Genomic DNA, 20,936 nt, shown 5'->3' with positions numbered 1-20,936 from the left:
TGTGTGTGTGTTGGTGACTGACTGGGGTGGGCAAGTTGAAGAGGAGAGTGTTGGATGGAAAGACAACCCAGAGGGAGGGAAGGATAGTTCGGAAGGTAAAGGAGTCAATGATGGTGATCCCCGGGAGAAAAGAAAGCTGATTATCGTGACCAGAAGGAAGTGAGAACGGGTTGGCCCATTCTGACAGCAGCCTGTGTAATGACAGGGCTTGGGGTTGCGAGGGGTAGGGAAAGGACGGGACTCCAAACCGAGAGTGGTGGGCTGTTCTTCCAGCTTAACCAGGGCACTGCAGCAGGCCTGAGACAGCTGCCGGAGCTCAGAGCCGAGAGTGTGGCGCTGGAAAAGCACAGCAGGTCAGGCAGCATCTGAGGGAGCAGGAGAGTCGACGTTTCGGGTATGAGCTCTTCATCAGGAATGAGGGCGTGGCCCAAGGGGAGGGGGGGGATGCTGAGAGATAAATGGGAGGGGGTTTGGGGCTGGGGGAAGAAGGTAGCCAGGAACGTGATCGGTAGATGAAGGTGGTCGGGTGATGGTGATCGGTCAGAGAGGAGTGGGAAGGAAGATGGACAGCTCAAGTTGGCGCCAAAAGAGAAAACGCTGGGAAATCTCAGCAGGTCTGGCAGCATCTGGAAGGAGAGAAAAGAGCAGACGTTTCGAGTCTAACTGACCCTTTGTCAAAGATACAAAAAGGGGAGAAATAGGGAGGTCAAGTTGGCAGTTGGAAGGTTGGATCTGGGATAAGGTGAGGGGGGGGGAGGGGAGGGGAGGAAACTGGTGCGATGCGGGTGTGGTTGGAAGGTCCCGAGGTGGAAGGTGTGGCATTCCTCCTCCTCCAGGCGTCGGGTGGTGAGGGTTTGGCGATGGAGGAGGCCCAGGACTTGCGTGTCCTTGGCAGAGCGGGACGGGGGAGTTGGAGTGTTTGGCCAACGGGACGTTCGGGAGTTGTTGGGTGCGGGTGTCCTGGAGATGCTCCCTGAAACGAGTTGGCGTCCCCTCTCTCTCTCTCCCCCCCCCCCCACCCCCAACCAAAACGTGGAGGAGAGCGCGCTGAGAGTGGCGGAGTTGGTGAACTCGACTGAGGTGAAATGTAGGTCGGTGCGTCCGCGACCTTTGGATAGAGTGAGGATGCAGGAGGTAAATGGGCAGGAGTTACACCTTCTTGGGGAAGGTGCTGGGGGAGAGTGGGGGGGGGGGGGGAAGGGGGGGGCGAAGGTGTTGGAAGTGGAGGAAGAATGGGTCGGGGGGGGTGTCCCAGAGAGAACGGTCCTTATGAAAGGCTGACAAGACAGGGGTTGGGGTGGTGGGGGGGGGGGGGTGGGATGGGGGATGGGTGTCGAGTGATGGCATCCAGTCGGAAGTGGCAGAAAAAAAGCAGCTAAAGATCTTCTGGATGTGGACGTTGGTGGGATGGGCGATGAGGATGGTATGGGGGAACTCGATCACTGTTGTGGAAGGGAAGGGGGTGGTGGGGGGGGGGGGGGGGGGATGGTGAGGGCAGGTGTGCAGGAGGCGAGTCGATCCCAGTTGAAGGCATGCCATTCCGGTGCTGCGGCATCCTCGGTCGAGGGAGAGAGTGGACGTGTCGGAGACCCCCCACCCCCCCACCTCGTCGAATTCAGACGGGTTGCGACCGAGACGGAGGAGCTGGGAGTCGAACCTGCACAGGGTGTGAGGACGTGGAGTCAGGCTAGCTCCGGGAGTCGGTGGGTTGGGGCGGGATTATTGGTGGGCCAGCCCCATCCCCAGAAATGGAACCGGAGATGCCGAGGACGGGAAAGGAGGGGGGGGAACAGGGGTGGGCTGAGGGAAGGTGGGAGTGGGGTGGAAACTCAGTTAACCCCCCTTAACTGAAGAAAGTGAGAGTCATAGGGATGTCCAGCTCGGAAACAGACCCTTCGGCCCAACCCGTCCATCCCAACCCAATCTAGTCCCACCTGCCAGCACCCGGCCCATATCCCCCCAAACCCTTCCTATTCATATCCCCATCCAGATGCCTCTTAAATGCTGTAATTGTACCAGCCTCCACCACATCCTCTGGCAGCTCATTCCATACACGTACCACCCTCTGGGTGAAAAAGTTGCCCCTTTGGTCCCTTTTATATCTTTCCCCTCTCACCCTAAACCTATGCCCCTCTAGTTCTGGACTCCCTGACCCCAGGGAAAAGACTTTGTCTATTTACCCTATCCATACCCCTCATGATTTTATAAACCTCTATAAGGTCACCCCTCAGCCTCCGACGCTCCAGGGAAAACAGCCCCAGCCTGTTCAGCCTCTCCCTGTAGCTCAGACCCTCCAACCCTGGCAACATCCTTGTAAATCTTTTCTGAACCCTTTCAAGTTTCACAACATCTTTCCGATAGGAAGGAGACCAGAATTGCACGCAATATTCCAACAGTGGCCTAACCAATGTCCTGTCCAGCCGCAACATGACCTCCCAACTCCTGTACTCAATACTCTGACCAATAAAGGAGGGGTTAAATGATTACTCCTCTTACCTGAAGATAGTGAGGGTCAGAGAGTCAGAGAGATGTACAGCATGGAAACAGACCCTTTGGTAACAAACACTCCTTCAGAAGGAAATTCAGTGTGAGTGTGAGTGCGGGTGGGAAGGAACACTCCTTTAATAGTGATTTCAGTGTGAGTGTGTGCAGGTGTGAACTAACACTCCTTTACTAGTGATTTCAGTGTGAGTGTGAGCACGGGTGTGAAGGAACACTGTTTTAATAGTGATTTCAGTTCAAGTGTGAGCACGTGCGTGAAGGAACACTCCATTGATCGTGATTTCAGTGTGAGTGTGAACACGGGTGTGAAGGAACACTCCTTTAATAGTGACTTCAGTGTGAGTGTGTGCATGGGTGTGAAGTAACACTCCCTTTATTAGTCAATTCAGTGTGAGTGTGAACACGGGTGTGAAGGAACACTCCTTTAATAGTGATTTCAGTGTGAGTGTGAGCGCGTGTGTGAAGGAACACTCCATTGATCGTGATTTCAGTGTGAGTGTGAGCATGGGTGTGAAGGAACACTCCTTTAATAGTGGTTTCAGTGTGAGTGTGAGCACAGGTGTGAAGGAACACTCCTTTAATAGTGATTTCAAGGTGAGTGTGAACACGGGTGTGAAGGAACACTGTTTTAATAGTGATTTCATTTCAAGTGTGAGCACGTGTGTGAAGGAACACTCCATTGATCGTGATTTCAGTGTGAGTGTGAGCACGGGTGTGAAGGAACACTCCTTTAATAGTGGTTTCAGTGTGAGTTTGAGCACGGGTGTGAAGGAACACTCCTTTAATAGTGATTTCAGTGTGAGTGTGAGCACGGGTGTGAAGGAACACTCCTTTAATAGTGATTTCAAGGTGAGTGTGAACACGGGTGTGAAGGAACACTGTTTTAATAGTGATTTCAGTTCAAGTGTTAGCACGTGTGTGAAGGAACACTCCATTGATCGTGATTTCAGTGTGAGTGCGGACTTGCATGTGAAGGAACACTCCTTTAATAGTGATTTCAGTGTGAGTGTGAGCACGGGTGTGAAGGAACACTCCTTTAATAGTGATTTCAGTGTGAGTGTGAGCACGGGTGTGAAGGAACACTCCTTTAATAGTGGTTTCAGTGCGAGGGTGTGCACGGGTGTGAAGGAACACTCCTTTAATAGTGGTTTCAGTGTGAGTGTGAGCATGGGTGTGAAGGAACACTCCTTTAGTAGTGATTTCAGTGCGAGTGTGAGCATAGGTGTGAAGGAACACTCATTTAATAGTGATTTCAGTGTGAGTGTGAGCACGGGTGTGAAGGAACACTCCTTTAATAGTGATTTCAGTGCGAGTATGTGCACGGGTGTGAAGGAACACTCCTTTAATAGTGATTTCAGTGCGAGTGTGTGCATGGGTGTGAAGGAACACTCCTTTAATAGTGGTTTCAGTGTGAGTATGAGCACAGGTGTGAAGGAACACTCCTTTAATAGTGATTTCAGTGCGAGTGTGAGCACGGGTGTGAAGGAACACTCCTTTAATAGTGATTTCAGTGCGAGTGTGTGCACGGGTGTGAAGGAACACTCCTTTAATAGTGATTTCAGTGTGAGTGTGAGCACGGGTGTGATGGAACACTCCTTTAATAGTGATTTCAGTGTGAGTGTGAGCACGGGTGTGAAGGAACACTCCTTTATTAGTCAATTCAGTGTGAGTGTGAACACGGGTGTGAAGGAACACTCCTTTAATAGTGATTTCAGTGCCAGGGTGTGCACGGGTGTGAAGGAACACTCCTTTAATAGTGATTTCAGTGTGAGTGTGAGCACGGGTGTGAAGGAACACTCCTTTAATAGTGATTTCAGTGTGAGTGTGAGCACGGGTATGAAGGGACACTCCTTGAATAGTGATTTCAGTGCGAGTGTGAGCACGGGTATGAAGGAACACTCCTTTAATAGTGATTTCAGTGCGAGGTGAGCACGGGTGTGAAGGAACACTCCTTTAATAGTGATTTCAGTGTGAGTGTGAGCACGGGTGTGAAGGAACACTCATTTAATAGTGGTTTCAGTGTGAGTGTGAGCACGGGTGTGAACGAACACTCCTTTAATAGTGATTTCAGTGTGAGTGTGGACTTGTGTGTGAAGGAACACTCCTTTAATAGTGATTTCAGTGTGAGTGTGGACTTGTGTGTGAAGGAACACTCCTTTAATAGTGATTTCAGTGCGAGTGTGAACACGGGTATGAAGGAACACTCCTTTAATAGTGATTTCAGTGTGAGTGTGGACTTGTGTGTGAAGGAACACTCCCTGAATAGAGATTTCAGTGCGAGCGTGAGCACGGGTGTGAAGGAACACCCCTTTAATACTGGTTTCAGTGTGAGTGTGAACACGGGTGTGAAGGAACACTCCTTTAATAGTGATTTCAGTGTGAGTGTGTGCACGGGTGTGAAGGAACACTCCTTTAATAGTGATTTCAGTGTGAGTGTGTGCACGGGTGTGATGGAACACTCCTTTAATAGTGATTTCAGTGTGAGTGTGAGCACGGGTATGAAGGAACACTCCTTGAATAGTGATTTCAGTGCGAGTGTGAGCACGGGTATGAAGGAACACTCCTTTAATAGTGGTTTCAGTGCGAGGGTGAGCACGGGTGTGAAGGAACACTCCTTTAATAGTGATTTCAGTGTGAGTGTGAGCACGGGTGTGAAGGAACACTCATTTAATAGTGGTTTCAGTGTGAGTGTGAGCACGGGTGTGAAGGAACACTCCTTTAATAGTGATTTCAGTGTGAGTGTGGACTTGTGTGTGAAGGAACACTCCTTTAATAGTGATTTCAGTGTGAGTGTGGACTTGTGTGTGAAGGAACACTCCTTTAATAGTGATTTCAGTGCGAGTGTGAACACGGGTATGAAGGAACACTCCTTTAATAGTGATTTCAGTGTGAGTGTGGACTTGTGTGTGAAGGAACACTCCTTTAATAGAGATTTCAGTGCGAGTGTGAGCACGGGTGTGAAGGAACACCCCTTTAATAGTGGTTTCAGTGTGAGTGTGAACACGGGTGTGAAGGAACACTCCTTTAATAGTGATTTCAGTGTGAGTGTGAGCACGGGTGTGAAGGAACACTCCTTTAATAGTGATTTCAGTGTGAGTGTGTGCACGGGTGTGAAGGGACACTCCTTTAATAGTGATTTCAGTGCGAGTGTGAGCACGGGTATGAAGGAACACTCCTTTAATAGTGATTTCAGTCTGAGTGTGGACTTGTGTGTGAAGGAACACTCCTTTAATAGTGATTTCAGTGTGAGTGTGGACTTGTGTGTGAAGGAACACTCCTTTAATAGTGATTTCAGTCTGAGTGTGGACTTGTGTGTGAAGGAACACTCCTTTAATAGTGATTTCAGTGCGAGTGTGAACACGGGTATGAAGGAACACTCCTTTAATAGTGATTTCAGTCTGAGTGTGGACTTGTGTGTGAAGGAACACTCCTTTAATAGTGATTTCAGTGCGAGTGTGAACACAGGTATGAAGGAACACTCCTTTAATAGTGGTTTCAGTGTGAGTGTGAACACGGGTGTGAAGGAACACTCCTTTAATAGTGATTTCAGTGCGAGTGTGAGCACGGGTGTGAAGGAACACCCCTTTAATAGTGATTTCAGTGTGAGTGTGTGCACGGGTGTGAAGGAACACTCCTTTAATAGTGGTTTCAGTGTGAGTGTGAGCACGGGTGTGAAGGAACACCCCTTTAATAGTGATTTGAGTGCGAGTGTGAGCACGGGTGTGAAGGAACACTCCTTTAATAGTGATTTCAGTGTGAGTGTGCACGGGTGTGAAGGAACACTCCTTTAATAGTGATTTCAGTGCGAGTGTGAGCACGGGTGTGAAGGAACACCCCTTTAATAGTGATTTCAGTCTGAGTGTGGACTTGTGTGTGAAGGAACACTCCTTTAATAGTGATTTCAGTGCGAGTGTGAACACGGGTATGAAGGAACACTCCTTTAATAGTGGTTTCAGTGTGAGTGTGAACACGGGTGTGAAGGAACACTCCATTGATAGTGATTTCAGTGCGAGTGTGAGCACAGGTGTGAAGGAATACTCCTTTAATAGTGGTTTCAGTGTGAGTGTGAACACGGGTGTGAAGGAACACTCCTTTAATAGTGATTTCAGTGCGAGTGTGAGCACGGGTGTGAAGGAACACCCCTTTAATAGTGATTTCAGTGTGAGTGTGTGCACGGGTGTGAAGGAACACTCCTTTAATAGTGATTTCAGTGTGAGTGTGAGCACGGGTGTGAAGGAACACCCCTTTAATAGTGATTTGAGTGCGAGCGTGAGCACGGGTGTGAAGGAACACTCCTTTAATAGTGATTTCAGTGCGAGTGTGAGCACGGGTGTGAAGGAACACCCCTTTAATAGTGATTTCAGTGTGTGTGTGCACGGGTGTGAAGGAACACTCCTTTAATAGTGGTTTCAGTGTGAGTGTGATCACGGGTGTGAAGGAACACTCATTTAATAGTGATTTCAGTGCGAGTGTGAGCACGGGTGTGAAGGAACACTCATTTAATAGTGATTTCAGTGTGAGTGTGTGCACGGGTGTGAAGGAACACTCCTTTAATAGTGATTTCAGTGTGAGTGTGAGCACGGGTGTGAAGGAACACTCCTTTAATAGTGATTTCAGTGTGAGTGTGGACTTGTGTGTGAAGGAACACTCCTTTAATAGTGATTTCAGTGCGAGTGTGAGCACGGGTATGAAGGAACACTCCTTTAATAGTGATTTCAGTCTGAGTGTGGACTTGTGTGTGAAGGAACACTCCTTTAATAGTGATTTCAGTGCGAGTGTGAACACAGGTATGAAGGAACACTCCTTTAATAGTGGTTTCAGTGTGAGTGTGAACACGGGTGTGAAGGAACACTCCTTTAATAGTGATTTCAGTGCGAGTGTGAGCACGGGTGTGAAGGAACACCCCTTTAATAGTGATTTCAGTGTGAGTGTGTGCACGGGTGTGAAGGAACACTCCTTTAATAGTGGTTTCAGTGTGAGTGTGAGCACGGATGTGAAGGAACACCCCTTTAATAGTGATTTGAGTGCGAGTGTGAGCACGGGTGTGAAGGAACACTCCTTTAATAGTGATTTCAGTGTGAGTGTGAGCACGGGTGTGAAGGAACACTCCTTTAATAGTGATTTCAGTGTGAGTGTGAACACGGGTGTGAAGGAACACTCCTTTAATAGTGGTTTCAGTGTGAGTGTGATCACGGGTGTGAAGCAACACTCCTTGAATAGTGATTTCAGTGTGAGTGTGATCACGGGTGTGAAGGAACACTCCTTTAATAGTGGTTTCAGTGCGAGTGTGAGCACGGGTGTGAAGGAACACTCATTTAATAGTGATTTCAGTGTGAGTGTGAGCACGGGTGTGAAGGAACACTCCTTCAATAGTGGTTTCAGTGTGAGTGTGATCACGGTGTGAAGGAACACTCCTTTAATAGTGGTTTCAGTGTGAGTGTGAACACGGTGTGAAGGAACACTCCTTTAATAGTGGTTTCAGTGTGAGTGTGAACACAGGTATGAAGGAACACTCCTTTAATAGTGGTTTCAGTGTGAGTGTGAACACGGTGTGAAGGAACACTCCTTCAATAGTGGTTTCAGTGTGAGTGTGAGCATGGGTGTGAAGGAACACTCCTTTAATAGTGGTTTCAGTGTGAGTGTGAACACGGTGTGAAGGAACACTCCTTTAATAGTGGTTTCAGTGTGAGTGTGATCACAGGTGTGAAAGACCGCTCCTTGAAGAATCCTTTCAGAGCACGGCAGACTCAGCTTGAGAAGGAATGTCACTTTCCGTGGGAGTCTGTGTTGATTACTTTTTCATCATGTTTGTTGAACAGATTTGTGCCGAGTTAGATCTGACTGATTCCAAGTCTCGTCCCACTGCAGCACGCGCGTATGGTTTCTTTGCGAACCTCTCTGTAGATGTGGCAGGACTGGTGTAACCATTAGCTCTGACATATATCGCAGCGGAATTCGACAACACAGGGAGATATCAGATTGTGATTCTTCATTGAAGTTGAAAGCAGAACAATGTGCCAGCATCTGGCAAGCACACTCAGGGTGAAGGGTCGCAGGCTGAACCAATTGAGCTTGACAGCTGACTATGAGACATACATTGCCACATGGTGTTATAAAGGGCATGTGTATCTCAGTGCGAGTTCCTGCACATGTCCAGTAATACACAGCAAGAAACACTGTCCTGTCTGGTACTGTACAGTCTGTCTCTTTCAGTGTCAGCTCCTGTACAGGTACAGTCACAGACAGTGTGTAAAAGGGAGGGATTCACTCCTGTCTGGTACTGTACAGTCTCTCTCTCTCTCTCTCTCAGTGTCAGCTCCTGTACAGGTACAGTCACAGACAGTGTGTAAAAGGGAGGGATTCACTCCTGTCTGGTACTGTACAGTCTCTCTCTCTCTCTCTCAGTGTCAGCTCCTGTACAGGTACAGTCACAGACAGTGTGTAAAAGGGAGGGATTCACTCCTGTCTGGTACTGTACAGTCTCTCTCTCTCTCTCAGTGTCAGCTCCTGTACAGGTACAGTCACAGACAGTGTGTAAAGGGAGGGATTCACTCCTGTCTGGTACTGTACAGTCTCTCTCTCTCTCTCTCAGTGTCAGCTCCTGTACAGGTACAGTCACAGACAGTGTGTAAAGGGAGGGATTCACTCCTGTCTGGTACTGTACAGTCTGTCTCTCTCAGTGTCAGCTCCTGTACAGGTACAGTCACAGACAGTGTGTAAAAGGGAGGGATTCACTCCTGTCTGGTACTGTACAGTCTGTCTCTCTCAGTGTCAGCTCCTGTACAGGTACAGTCACAGACAGTGTGTAAAAGGGAGGGATTCACTCCTGTCTGGTACTGTACAGTCTCTCTCTCTCAGTGTCAGCTCCTGTACAGGTACAGTCACAGACAGTGTGTAAAAGGGAGGGATTCACTCCTGTCTGGTACTGTACAATCTGTCTCTCTCAGTGTCAGCTCCTGTACAGGTACAGTCACAGACTGTGTAAAAGGGAGGGATTCCCTCCTGTCTGGTACTGTACAGTCTCTCACTCTCTCTCTCAGTGTCAGCTCCTGTACAGGTACAGTCACAGACAGTGTGTAAAAGGGGGGGGATTCACTCCTGTCTGGTACTGTACAGTCTGTCTCTCTCCCTCAGTGTCAGCTCCTGTACAGGTACAGTCACAGACAGTGTGTAAAAGGAAGGGATTCACTCCTGTCTGGTACTGTACAGTCTCTCTCTCTCTCTCTCTCTCTCAGTGTCAGCTCCTGTACAGGTACAGTCACAGACAGTGTGTAAAAGGGAGGGATTCACTCCTGTCGGGTACTGTACAGTCTCTCTCTCTCTCTCTCTCTCAGTGTCAGCTCCTGTACAGGTACAGTCACAGACAGTGTGTAAAAGGGAGGGATTCACTCCTGTCTGGTACTGTACAGTCTCTCTCTCTCAGTGTCAGCTACTGCACAGGTACAGTCACAGACAGTGTGTAAAAGGGAGGGATTCACTCCTGTCTGGTACTGTACAGTCTCTCTCTCTCTCTCAGTATCAGCTCCTGTACAGGTACAGTCACAGAAAGTGTGTAAAAGGGAGAGATTCACTCCTGTCTGGTACTGTACAGTCTCTCTCTCTCTCTCTCTCAGTGTCAGCGCTGTACAGGTACAGTCACAGACAGTGTGTAAAAGGGAGGGATTCCCTCCTGTCTGGTACTGTACAGTCTGTCTCTCTCTCAGTGTCAGCTCCTGTACAGGTACAGTCACAGACAGTGTGTAAAAGGGAGGGATTCACTCCCGTCTGGTACTGTACAGTCTCTCTCTCTCTCTCTCTCAGTGTCAGCGCCTGTATAGGTACAGTCACAGACAGTGTGTAAAAGGGAGGGATTCCCTCCTGTCTGGTACTGTACAGTCTGTCTCTCTCAGTGTCAGCTCCTGTATAGGTACAGTCACAGACAGTGTGTAAAAGGGAGGGATTCCCTCCTGTCTGGTACTGTACAGTCTGTCTCTCTCTCTCTCAGTGTCAGCTCCTGTACAGGTACAGTCACAGACAGTGTGTAAAAGGGAGGGATTCACTCCTGTCTGGTACTGTACAGTCTGTCTCTCTCAGTGTCAGCTCCTGTACAGGTACAGTCACAGACAGTGTGTAAAAGGGAGGGATTCACTCCTGTCTGGTACTGTACAGTCTCTCTCTCTCTCTCTCAGTGTCAGCTCCTGTACAGGTACAGTCAGAGACAGTGTGTAAAAGGGAGGGATTCACTCCTGTCTGGTACTGTACAGTCTGTCTCTCTCTCTCAGTGTCAGCTCCTGTACAGGTACAGTCACAGACAGTGTGTAAAAGGGAGGGATTCACTCCTGTCTGGTACTGTACAGTCTCTCTCTCTCTCTCAGTGTCAGCTCCTGTACAGGTACAGTCAGAGACAGTGTGTAAAAGGCAGGGATTCCCTCCTGTCTGGTACTGTACAGTCTCTCTCTCTCTCACAGTGTCAGCTCCTGTACAGGTACAGTCACAGACAGTGTGTAAAAGGGAGGGATTCACTCCTGTCTGGTACTGTACAGTCTCTCTCTCTCTCTCAGTGTCAGCTCCTGTACAGGTACAGTCACAGACAGTGTGTAAAAGGGAGGGATTCACTCCTGTCTGGTACTGTACAATCTGTCTCTCTCAGTGTCAGCTCCTGTACAGGTACAGTCACAGACAGTGTGTAAAAGGCAGGGATTCACTCCTGTCTGGTACTGTACAGTCTCTCTCTCTCTCTCAGTGTCAGCTCCTGTACAGGTACAGTCACAGACAGTGTGTAAAAGGGAGGGATTCACTCCTGTCTGGTACTGTACAGTCTCTCTCTCTCAGTGTCAGCTCCTGTACAGGTACAGTCACAGACAGTGTGTAAAAGGGAGGGATTCACTCCTGTCCAGTCCGTATGTGTCTCAGTGTGGGTACAGGATTAAGGGAATGATTGATCCTGAGTGATAAATCTGCTCCTCCTCTGTGTCTTTCTCCTGAGATAATGACCCTGGACCAGCCAGAGGAGCCATCCTCTTAACAAGCAACCTGGTTTCTTCCAAGAGTATTTAGTAAGTTTAAATGCAGCCGCCTCTTCTTTGAAACTCGAGAGGATAGAAACGCGTTCTTGTGAATCGATCCTCCCAAGACAATCTCAGCATCCCAGGGGTTCATCTGATACCTCACTGCTGTCCCACCACTCCTGTGGCAAGTACAACTTTCCCTCGATGGGTAAACCAAACCTGTCCATAATACAGACTCGTTGTGCTTTCTCACGAGGGCCCCTTCCAACTGCGTGAATTAATGTGGACGCCTGTGTAAGACAATAACTGAAAGCTGGGGGTTCAACATTTCTGCATCCAGGGTGTGGAAAGATCCTAAAGGAGGAGGTGGTGGACACTCTTAACATCCTGGGGGGGTACCATTGACCAGAATCACAACTGGGCTCCCCACATAAACCCAGCGGCTCCAAGAGCAGGGTCAGAGGCTGGGAATCCTGCAGCGAGTAACTCCCCTCCTGACTCTCCCCCCAAAGCCTGTCCCACCATCTACAAGGCCCAGGTCAGGAGGGTGAGGGGAATACTCCCCACTTGCCCCTGGATGGGGGCAGCTCCAACAACATTCAAGAAGCTCGAGCCCATCCAGGGACAAAGCAGCCCCCCCACCCATAAACACCCCCTCCCTCCCCCCCCCCCTCACCGACGCTCAGTAACAGCGGTGTGGACCATCTCCAAGATGCCCTGCAGAAATTCCCCAAAGACCCTCAGGCAGCACCTTCCAAACCCCACGGCCACTTCCATCCTTAAGGACCAAGGGGCAGCAGGTACATGGGAACACCAGCCCCCTGCGAGTTCCCCTCCGAGCCCCTCCCCATCCCGACTCGGAAAGATATCGCCCTCCCTTCAGTGTGGCTGGGTCAGAATCCTGGAATCCCCTCCCTCAGGGGCATTGGGGGTCAGGTAGAGTGCAGTGGTTCCAGAACACGGTTTTGAAGTACCTTCTCAAGGGCAAGGAATGTTGTGCCACGCCCCAGAGACGAAGAAGAAACAAGTGGTTTGAAGTGCGCATTGCCAAGCTGGAGAAAGAGGACGTCTCAGAGGCTTTGATAACCGAGTCAAATCAGATCCCAGGAATAAGATGGGCGCAATTTCATTACTCCCGGCAAAGGTGTAGAGGACCATGTTTGCAATGAGTAAATTATAGAGCAGGATAAACAGTATGGAGAGGTTATAATGGAGGATCTTAATTACCTGATTATAGACTGGGATAGTGCAAAGAGCAGAAAGCGGCAAGTGATTTTAGAGAATTTCCTACATCGACATAGCCCCGCTCCAACGACAAATGAGGCGCTGCTAGACCTGGTTCTTAGGAATGTGGTGGGTCACTGAGGCGGGAAAGTTTAGGCAGTAGGGATCATCGTATTTGGATGGTGGTGCAGTGAGACACGGAACAATTTGAAGGAAAGGAGCTGACTTCGATGGCTGGGGGAGGAAGGGGATGTTTGTGGGTAGGGGGGGGCAATCCCGCGGTGTGGGGAGGGGCCTGCTTTGTCCCTGGATGGGGTCGAGCTTCTTGAGCTGCCCCCATCCAGGTAAAAACAAAAACAATGACTGCAGATGCTGGAAACCAGATTCTGGATGAGTGGTGCTGGAAGAGCACAGCAGTTCAGGCAGCATCCAACGAGCAGTAAAATTGACGTTTCAGGCAAAAGCCCTTCATCAGGAATAAAGGCAGTGAGCCTGAAGCGTGGAGGGATAAGTGAGAGGAGGGTGGGGGTGGGGAGAGAGTAGCACAGAGTACAATGGGTGTGTGGGGGAGGGGAGGAAGGTGATAGGTCAGGGAGGAGAGGGTGGAGTGGATAGGTGGAAAAGAAGATAGGCAGGTAGGACAAGTCCGGACAAGTCAAGGAGACAGTTACTGAGCTGGAAGTTTAGAACGAGGGTGAGGTGGGGGAAGGGGAAATGAGGAAGCTGTTGAAGTCCACATTGATGCCCTGGGGTTGAAGTGTTCCGAGGCGGAAGATGAGGCGTTCTTCCTCCAGGCGTCTGGTGGTGAGGGAGCGGCGGTGAAGGAGGCCCAGGACCTCCATGTCCTCGGCAGAGTGGGAGGGGGAGTTGAAATGTTGGGCTGGGGGCGGTGGGGTTGACTGGTGCGGGTGTCCCGGAGATGCCCCCATCCAGGGGCAAGTGGGGAGTAATCCCTCACACCCTCCTGACCTGTGCCTTGTAGACGGTGGGACAGGCTTTGGGGGAGGGGGGGGGGAAGAGTCAGGAGGGGGGTTACTCGCTGCAGGATTCCCACCCTGCTCCTGTAGCCGCTGGGTTTACGTGGCGAGTCCAGTTCGGCGTCCGGTCAAAATTGCCAACGTTACGCCTTCGTTCCCAAACAAAACATGGATGTCAAGTAAGGCCAGTCTGAGAGAGCGATCGTAGGGATGGGGAGAAATGCTCATTTGGTCACTTGGGCAAATAGAGGAAACGAAGGACAAAAACATTCAACAGCGACGAAAATAGAATCCGACCCAAAGAGTTTGTTTTGGGAGTTTGTTTAATTAGCCGAGGATGAGAATTAGAATTCCCTACAGTGTGGAAACAGGCCCTTTGGCCCAACAAATCCGCACGAGCCCTCCGAAGAGCAACCCACCCCAGACCCCTTATCCCAACCAATTACGACTTGGCCCAACATCGTGGTCCAAAGGGCCTGTTCTGTGCTGTACTTTTCTATGTTCTACTTGCCCTGACTAATGCAGAAATGTAAGTTTGTGGAAGACACCAGGATCGGTGGTGTAGAGGACAGTGAAGAAGATTGTGTAAGGTTACAGAGGGGTCTTGATCGATTAGGTCAATGGGCTGAGGAGAGGTGGGTGGAGCTTAACTTGGATCAATGTGAGGCATGGCATTTTGGCAAAACAAATAATTAAAAATAAGGCCCTGCGTAGTGTTGTAGAACAGAGAGACCTTGGAGTTCAGGTACATAATTCCCTGAGGTTTGGGTCACATATAGACAGGCGGTTAAGAAGGTGTTCAGCACACTTGCCTTCATTGCTCAGTCCTTTGAGTGTTGGGAACGTCATGTTGGGGTTGTACAGGACATTGGTGAGGCCCCGTCTGGAGCACTGTGTCCAGGTATTGCTCAGCCCTTTGAGTGTAGGAGTTGGGACGTCACGTTGGGGTTGTACAGGACATTGGTGAGGCCTCGTCTGGAGCACTGTGTCCAGTTATTGCTCAGCCCTTTGAGTGTAGGAGTTGGGACGTCATGTTGGGGTTGTACAGGACATTGGTGAGGTCCCGTCTGGAGCACTGTGTCCAGTTCTGGTCGCCCTGTTACAGGAAGGAGATTATTAACCCGGAGAGGGATCAGAAGGGATTTACCAGGAGGTTGCTGGGAACCGAGGGGTTGACTTATAAGGCAAAGCTGAATAGGCTGTGACCTTTTCTCACTGGAGCGTAGGTGATTGAGGGGATGAACTTAGAGAGGTTTGTAAAATCATATGGGGCAGAGATAAGGTGTCTTTTCCCCAGGGTTGGAGATTTCAAGATTTGGGGGCCATATTTTTAAGGTGAGACAAGAAAGATTTAAAGAAGACAACTATTTTAGAGAGAGTGGTTTGTTACACGGAATTATTTTCCAAGCGAATTGGTGGATGAGGGTACAGCTACAGCGTTAAAAAGACATGTGGGGACATAAATGAACAAGAAATGCTTAGAAATATATGAAACAAGTGCAGGCGGGTGGGACGTGTTTAGTTTGGGGTTATGGCCAGCATGGACTGTTTGGACCGAAGGGTCTGTTTCCGTGCTGTATGACCCTCTGATTCTATGAATCTACGATAAAAGCATTCAGCGGCCTTTGAAAAGGTTGCAAAATGCATTTGAACAGGGAAGGCAACGTAATCACAGAGTTCAATGGCACTGAAATTAGTTGGAATTGCAGTTTAAGTGGGGAAAGTGGGTGGCATGGCCAATCCACCCTAACCTGCACATCCCTGAACACTATGGGGTAATTTAGCATGGCCAATCCACCCTAACCTACACATCCCTGAACACTATGGGGTAATTTAGCATGGCCAATCCACCCTAACCTACACATCCCTGAACACTATGGGGTAATTTAGCATGGCCAATCCACCCTAACCTACACATCCCTGAACACTATGGGGTAATTTAGCATGGCCAATCCACCCTAACCTGCACATCCCTGAACACTATGGGGTAATTTAGCATGGCCAATCCACCCTAACCTACACATCCCTGAACACTATGGGGTAATTTAGCATGGCCAATCCACCCTAACCTGCACATCCCTGAACACTATGGGGTAATTTAGCATGGCCAATCCACCCTAACCTGCACATCCCTGAGCACTATGGGGTAATTTAGCATGGCCAATCCACCCTAACCTACACATCCCTGAGCACTATGGGGTAATTTAGCATGGCCAATCCACCCTAATCTGCACATCCCTGAACACTATGGGGTAATTTAGCATGGCCAATCCACCCTAACTTACACATCCCTGAACAGTATGGGGTAATTTAGCACGGCCAATCCACCCTAACCTACACATCCCTGAACACTATGGGGTAATTTAGTATGGCCAATCCACCCTAACCTACACATCCCTGAGCACTATGGGTAATTTATCATGGCCAATCCACCCTAACCTGCACATCCCTGAATACTATGGGGTAATTTAGCATGGCCAATCCACCCTAACCTGCACATCCCTGAGCACTATGGGGTAATTTAGCATGGCCAACCCATCCTAACCTGCACATCCCTGAACACTATGGGGTAATTTAGCATGGCCAATCCACCCTAACCTGTACATCCCTGAACACTATGGGGTAATTTAGCATGGCCAATCCACCCTAACCTGCACATCCCTGAACACTATGGGGTAATTTAGCATGGCCAATCCACCCTAACCTGCACATCCCTGAACACTGTGGGGTAATTTAGCATGGCCAATCCACCCTAACCTATACATCCCTGAGCACGATGGGTAATTTATCATGGCCAATCCACCCTAACCTGCACATCCCTGAACACTATGGGGTAATTTAGCATTGCCAATCCACCTTAACCTACACATCCCTGAACACCTGGTATGTGTAAATGTAGAGAGGTTGTGTGAGGGGGTTAATCCCCCTCCGATAGGGGGCACAGACTGCCCGGTGTGTGTATATGGGGACAGGGTGGGTGAGGGGTTAATCCCCCCTCCGATAGGGGGAACAGACTGCTCGGTGTGTGTAAATGGGGAGAGGGTGGGTGAGGGGGTTAATCCCCCTCCGATAGGGGGAACAGACTGCCCGGTGTGTGTAAATGGGGAGAGGTTGGGTGAGGGGGTTAATCCCCCTCCGATAGGGGGAACAGACTGCCCGGAGTGTGTAAATGGCGAGAGGGTGGGTGAGGGGGTTAGTCCCCCTCCGATAGGGGGAACAGACTGCCCGGTGTGTGTAAATGGGGAGAGGGTGGGTGAGGGGGTTAATCCCCCTCCGATAGAGGGAACAGACTGCCCGGTGTGTGTAAATGGGGAGAGGGTAAATGAGGGGGTTAATCCCCCTCCGATAGGGGGAACAGACTGCCCGGTGTGTGTAAATGGGGAGAGGGTGGGTGAGGGGGTTAATCCCCCTCCGATAGGGGAACAGACTGCCCGGTGTGTGTAAATGGGGAGAGGGTGGGTGAGGGGGTTAATCCCCCCTCCGATAGGGGGAACAGACTGCCCGGTGTGTGTAAATGGGGAGAGGGTGGGTGAGGGGGTTAATCCCCCCTCCGATAGGGGGAACAGACTGCCCGGTGTGTGTAAATGGGGAGAGAGAGTGGGTGAGGGGGATAATCCCCCTCCGAGAGGGGGAACAGACTGCCCGGTGTGTGTAAATGGGGAGAGGGTGGGTGAGGGGGTTAATCCCCCTCCGATAGGGGGAACAGACTGCCCGGTGTGTGTAAATGGGGAGAGGGTTGGGTGAGGGGGTTTATCCCCCTCCGATAGGGGGAACAGACTGCCCGGTGTGTGTAAATGGGGAGAGGGTGGGTGAGGGGGTTAATCCCCCTCTGATAGGGGGAACAGACTGCCCGGTGTGTGTAAATGGGGAGAGGGCGGGTGTGGGGGTTAATCCCCCTCCAATAGGGGGAACAGACTGCCCGGTGTGTGTAAATGGGGAGAGGGTGGGTGAGGGGGTTAGTCCCCCTCCGATAGGGGGAACAGACTGCCCGGTGTGTGTAAATGGGGAGAGAGGGTGGGTGAGGGGGTTAATCCCCCTCCGATAGGGGGAGCAGACTGACCGGTGTGTGTAAATGGGGAGAGGGTGGGTGAGGGGGTTAATCCCCCTCCGATAGGGGGAACAGACTGCTCGGTGTGTGTAAATGGGGAGAGGGTGGGTGAGGGGGTTAATCCCCCCTCCGATAGGTGGAACAGACTGCCCGGTGTGTGTAAATGGGGAGAGGGTGGGTGAGGGGGTTAATCCCCCCTCCGATAGGGGGATCAGACTGCCCGGTGTGTGTAAATGGGGAGAGGGTGGGTGAGGGGGTTCGTCCCCCTCCGATAGGGGGAACAGACTGCCCGGTGTGTGTAAATGGGGAGAGGGTGGGTGAGGGGGTTCGTCCCCCTCCGATAGGGGAATGTTGTGCTGTGTGTGTGTGTGTGTGTGAGTGAGAGTGTGTGTGTGTGTGAGTGAGAGTGTGTGTGTGAGTGTGTGTGTGTGAGAGTGTGTGTGTGTGTGAGTGAGTGAGAGTGTGTGTGTGTGAGTGAGAGTGAGTGTGTGTGTGTGTGAGTGTGTGAATGTGTGTGTGTGTGTGAGAGTGTGTGTGAGTGAGAGTGAGTGTGTGTGTGTGTGAGTGTGTGAATGTGTGTGTGTGTGTGAGAGTGTGTGTGTGTGTGTGAATGTGTGTGTGTGTGTGTGAGTGTGTGTGTGAGTGAGAGTGTGTGTGTGTGTGTGTGAGTGAGTGAGAGTGTGTGTGTGTGTGAGTGTGTGAGTGTGTGTGAGTGTGAGAGTGAGAGTGTGTGGGGTGTAGAGGCTGACAGGGTTAACAATCTGCACTGGGAAACACGCTGCTCTCATTTTGCCAAAGCTTTGATGAGTTGGACAATTTTGTCAGGAATGCACATTGTGTGCAGATTGCGGTCGATGTCCCACTGAGCTTTCGTGATCTCCCCGTCCCGAGACCAGAGGTGCACCGGAGGGTTGTCAGAGCGGGCACGCTCTCTTCCCAGCTCTCGGTGCCCCGGGGCCCCGCAGATTTTGGACAGCACCTTTTCATCTGGATTCAGCGCCGTGAGACTCTTGCCAATGTCTCCCCCTCTGAAGCTGTGGTCCTCCCTCTTGTTTTTCTTCAGACATTAACCTCTGATATCTCTCTTCTCTCTCCACCTACCTCTTGCTTTGCACAGGGCAGTGCAGACTGGCGCCCGATGTCTTTCTGATTTCGAGCGGGATTCTCCTGGGCTGCGTCTCTGATGTCGTGTGGGCACCTGCTCCTGCTTCCCTTGGCGCTGGCCGCGATGGGGGACTGCAAGGGTCCTCCGGACTGGCGCGAGCCGGAGGGTCTGTCCCGGTGCGCGGCCGGCCCAGAGCTCTCTTGGGAGGCGGTGGCCGTGCCGGGCTGGGTTGCCTCTGACCCTCCCGGTGGCACCAAGTCTCGGAGGGGGCGTTCGATCTCCAGGACGCGCCACGTGGAGCTGCTGGTGGTGGCGGATTTCAGCCTGTACCAGGCGTTGGGCTCCGATATCAGGGAGTACCTGCTGGTGCTGTTTGCTGCAGCTGACCGCCTGTACCGTCATCCATCCCTGGCCAGTGACGTCCGGCTGGCAGTGACCAGGATCCTGGTGATGCGTCACAGCAGCGAGGGGCCTGAGGTCCTGCAGGAAGCCCAGCAGACCCTGCACAACTTCTGTGAGTGGCAGAGGCAGATGCGCGCCAGGCCAGAGTGGGCAGGCGAGAAGTACGATGCAGCCGTGCTCCTGACACGAGAGGTGGGTACCGTCGCACTCACCCTGACACACGCACACACATACAGACGCACTAACTCACACACACTCCGACACAAGCACGCACAAATTCACACATTGACACATATATACACTTACACCCAGATACACACACACTCACATCCTGACACACACACACGTACAGACACATTCTCTCTCACACACACTCACCCACATGCTAACACACACACACCCTGACACGCTCACACATACACATTCTCTCTCACACACATGTTAACGCACACACCCTGATACATTCACACACTGACACACATACACACCCACACCCAGATACACACACACTCACATCCTGACACACACACACACCCACAGTCACACACAGACACATTCTCTCTCACACACACTCACCCACATGCTAACGCACACACATCCTGACACACGCACACACAAACTCACACACTGACACACATACACACTCACACTCAGATACACACACACTCATATCCTGACACACACACACAGATACACCCACAGTCACACACAGACGCATCCTCTCTCACACACTCACCCACATGCTAACGTTCACATCCTGACACACACACACACAAGCTCACACTGACAGACATACACACCCACAGTCGCACAGACAAATTCACACACACACACCCTTGACAAATTCAGATGCTCACACACACCCTGACATACACATACACACACCCCAAAGCACCCACTCTGATACTGACACACTCACTCTGCTATACACATTGACCCTGACAAACTAACACAGCCACGTAGCTATTGACACACTCTCAGCCTGGCATTTGCACACATGCTCTATAACACTCACTAAATACTCATATCAACACACTGAAACACCCACATTGATACTGACACACACTGCACACTCAATCTGAGACCACACACACACACACACTGAAGCTTACACCCTCTCCGAGTCACACATTAAAACACTCACTGACACACACACACAGCTTGACACTTGCACACTCAAACACTAACACACTCACTGACACACCCACACTCACACCCTGATACTTGCAGGCATTCACACTAAAACAATGGCACATCCACAATCACACTGACACACTCATACTCTAAGAAACCCACACTCATGTACTTGCACACTCACACACGAAACCACTCACTGACCCACCTACGCACACAGTTAGGCACTCTCACAACCTATACTTACACACACGGACTAAAACACTGAAAGCACTCACTGACTGAAATAAATACACATTGACACTTGCTCACTCACACAAATTAGCACATTCTCACAATCACATTCATACACACTCCCACAGATGCACTGACAGCTTCACTCACTCAGACTGACACACAGACGCATGGACTCATTCCATGTGTTTACACATGCACTTACAGACACATCCACACTCGCACTGACACACAAACACCGTGCACACTACAAGGTATTCTCAGGTTAATATATTCACTCGCACTGTTGTGCTAACAAACATACCACACACTCACAAAGGATC

The 20,936-nt window shown here is 50.5% G+C and overlaps 2 protein-coding genes across 2 annotated transcripts in view; both read left to right on the top strand.

Annotated features, from left to right (window-relative positions):
* Nucleotides 1-20,936, top strand: part of LOC140468612 (uncharacterized) — a 1,157,363-nt gene that overhangs the window by 476,947 nt on the left and 659,480 nt on the right. The gene's annotated exons all lie outside the window — the stretch shown is intronic.
* Nucleotides 18,443-20,936, top strand: part of LOC140468605 (A disintegrin and metalloproteinase with thrombospondin motifs 4-like) — a 62,942-nt gene continuing 60,448 nt past the window's right edge. Inside the window, exon 1 of the mRNA XM_072564706.1 lies at nucleotides 18,443-19,437. Within this exon, the coding sequence (XP_072420807.1) occupies nucleotides 18,922-19,437 (516 nt within the window). The 5' untranslated portion in view covers nucleotides 18,443-18,921. The remainder of the gene's footprint in view (nucleotides 19,438-20,936) is intronic.

This window comes from Chiloscyllium punctatum, chromosome 47, assembly GCF_047496795.1.
Source record: "Chiloscyllium punctatum isolate Juve2018m chromosome 47, sChiPun1.3, whole genome shotgun sequence".
In the NCBI taxonomy this organism is placed as follows: domain Eukaryota; kingdom Metazoa; phylum Chordata; class Chondrichthyes; order Orectolobiformes; family Hemiscylliidae; genus Chiloscyllium; species Chiloscyllium punctatum.
This window is presented reverse-complemented; position numbering and strand designations above follow the sequence as displayed.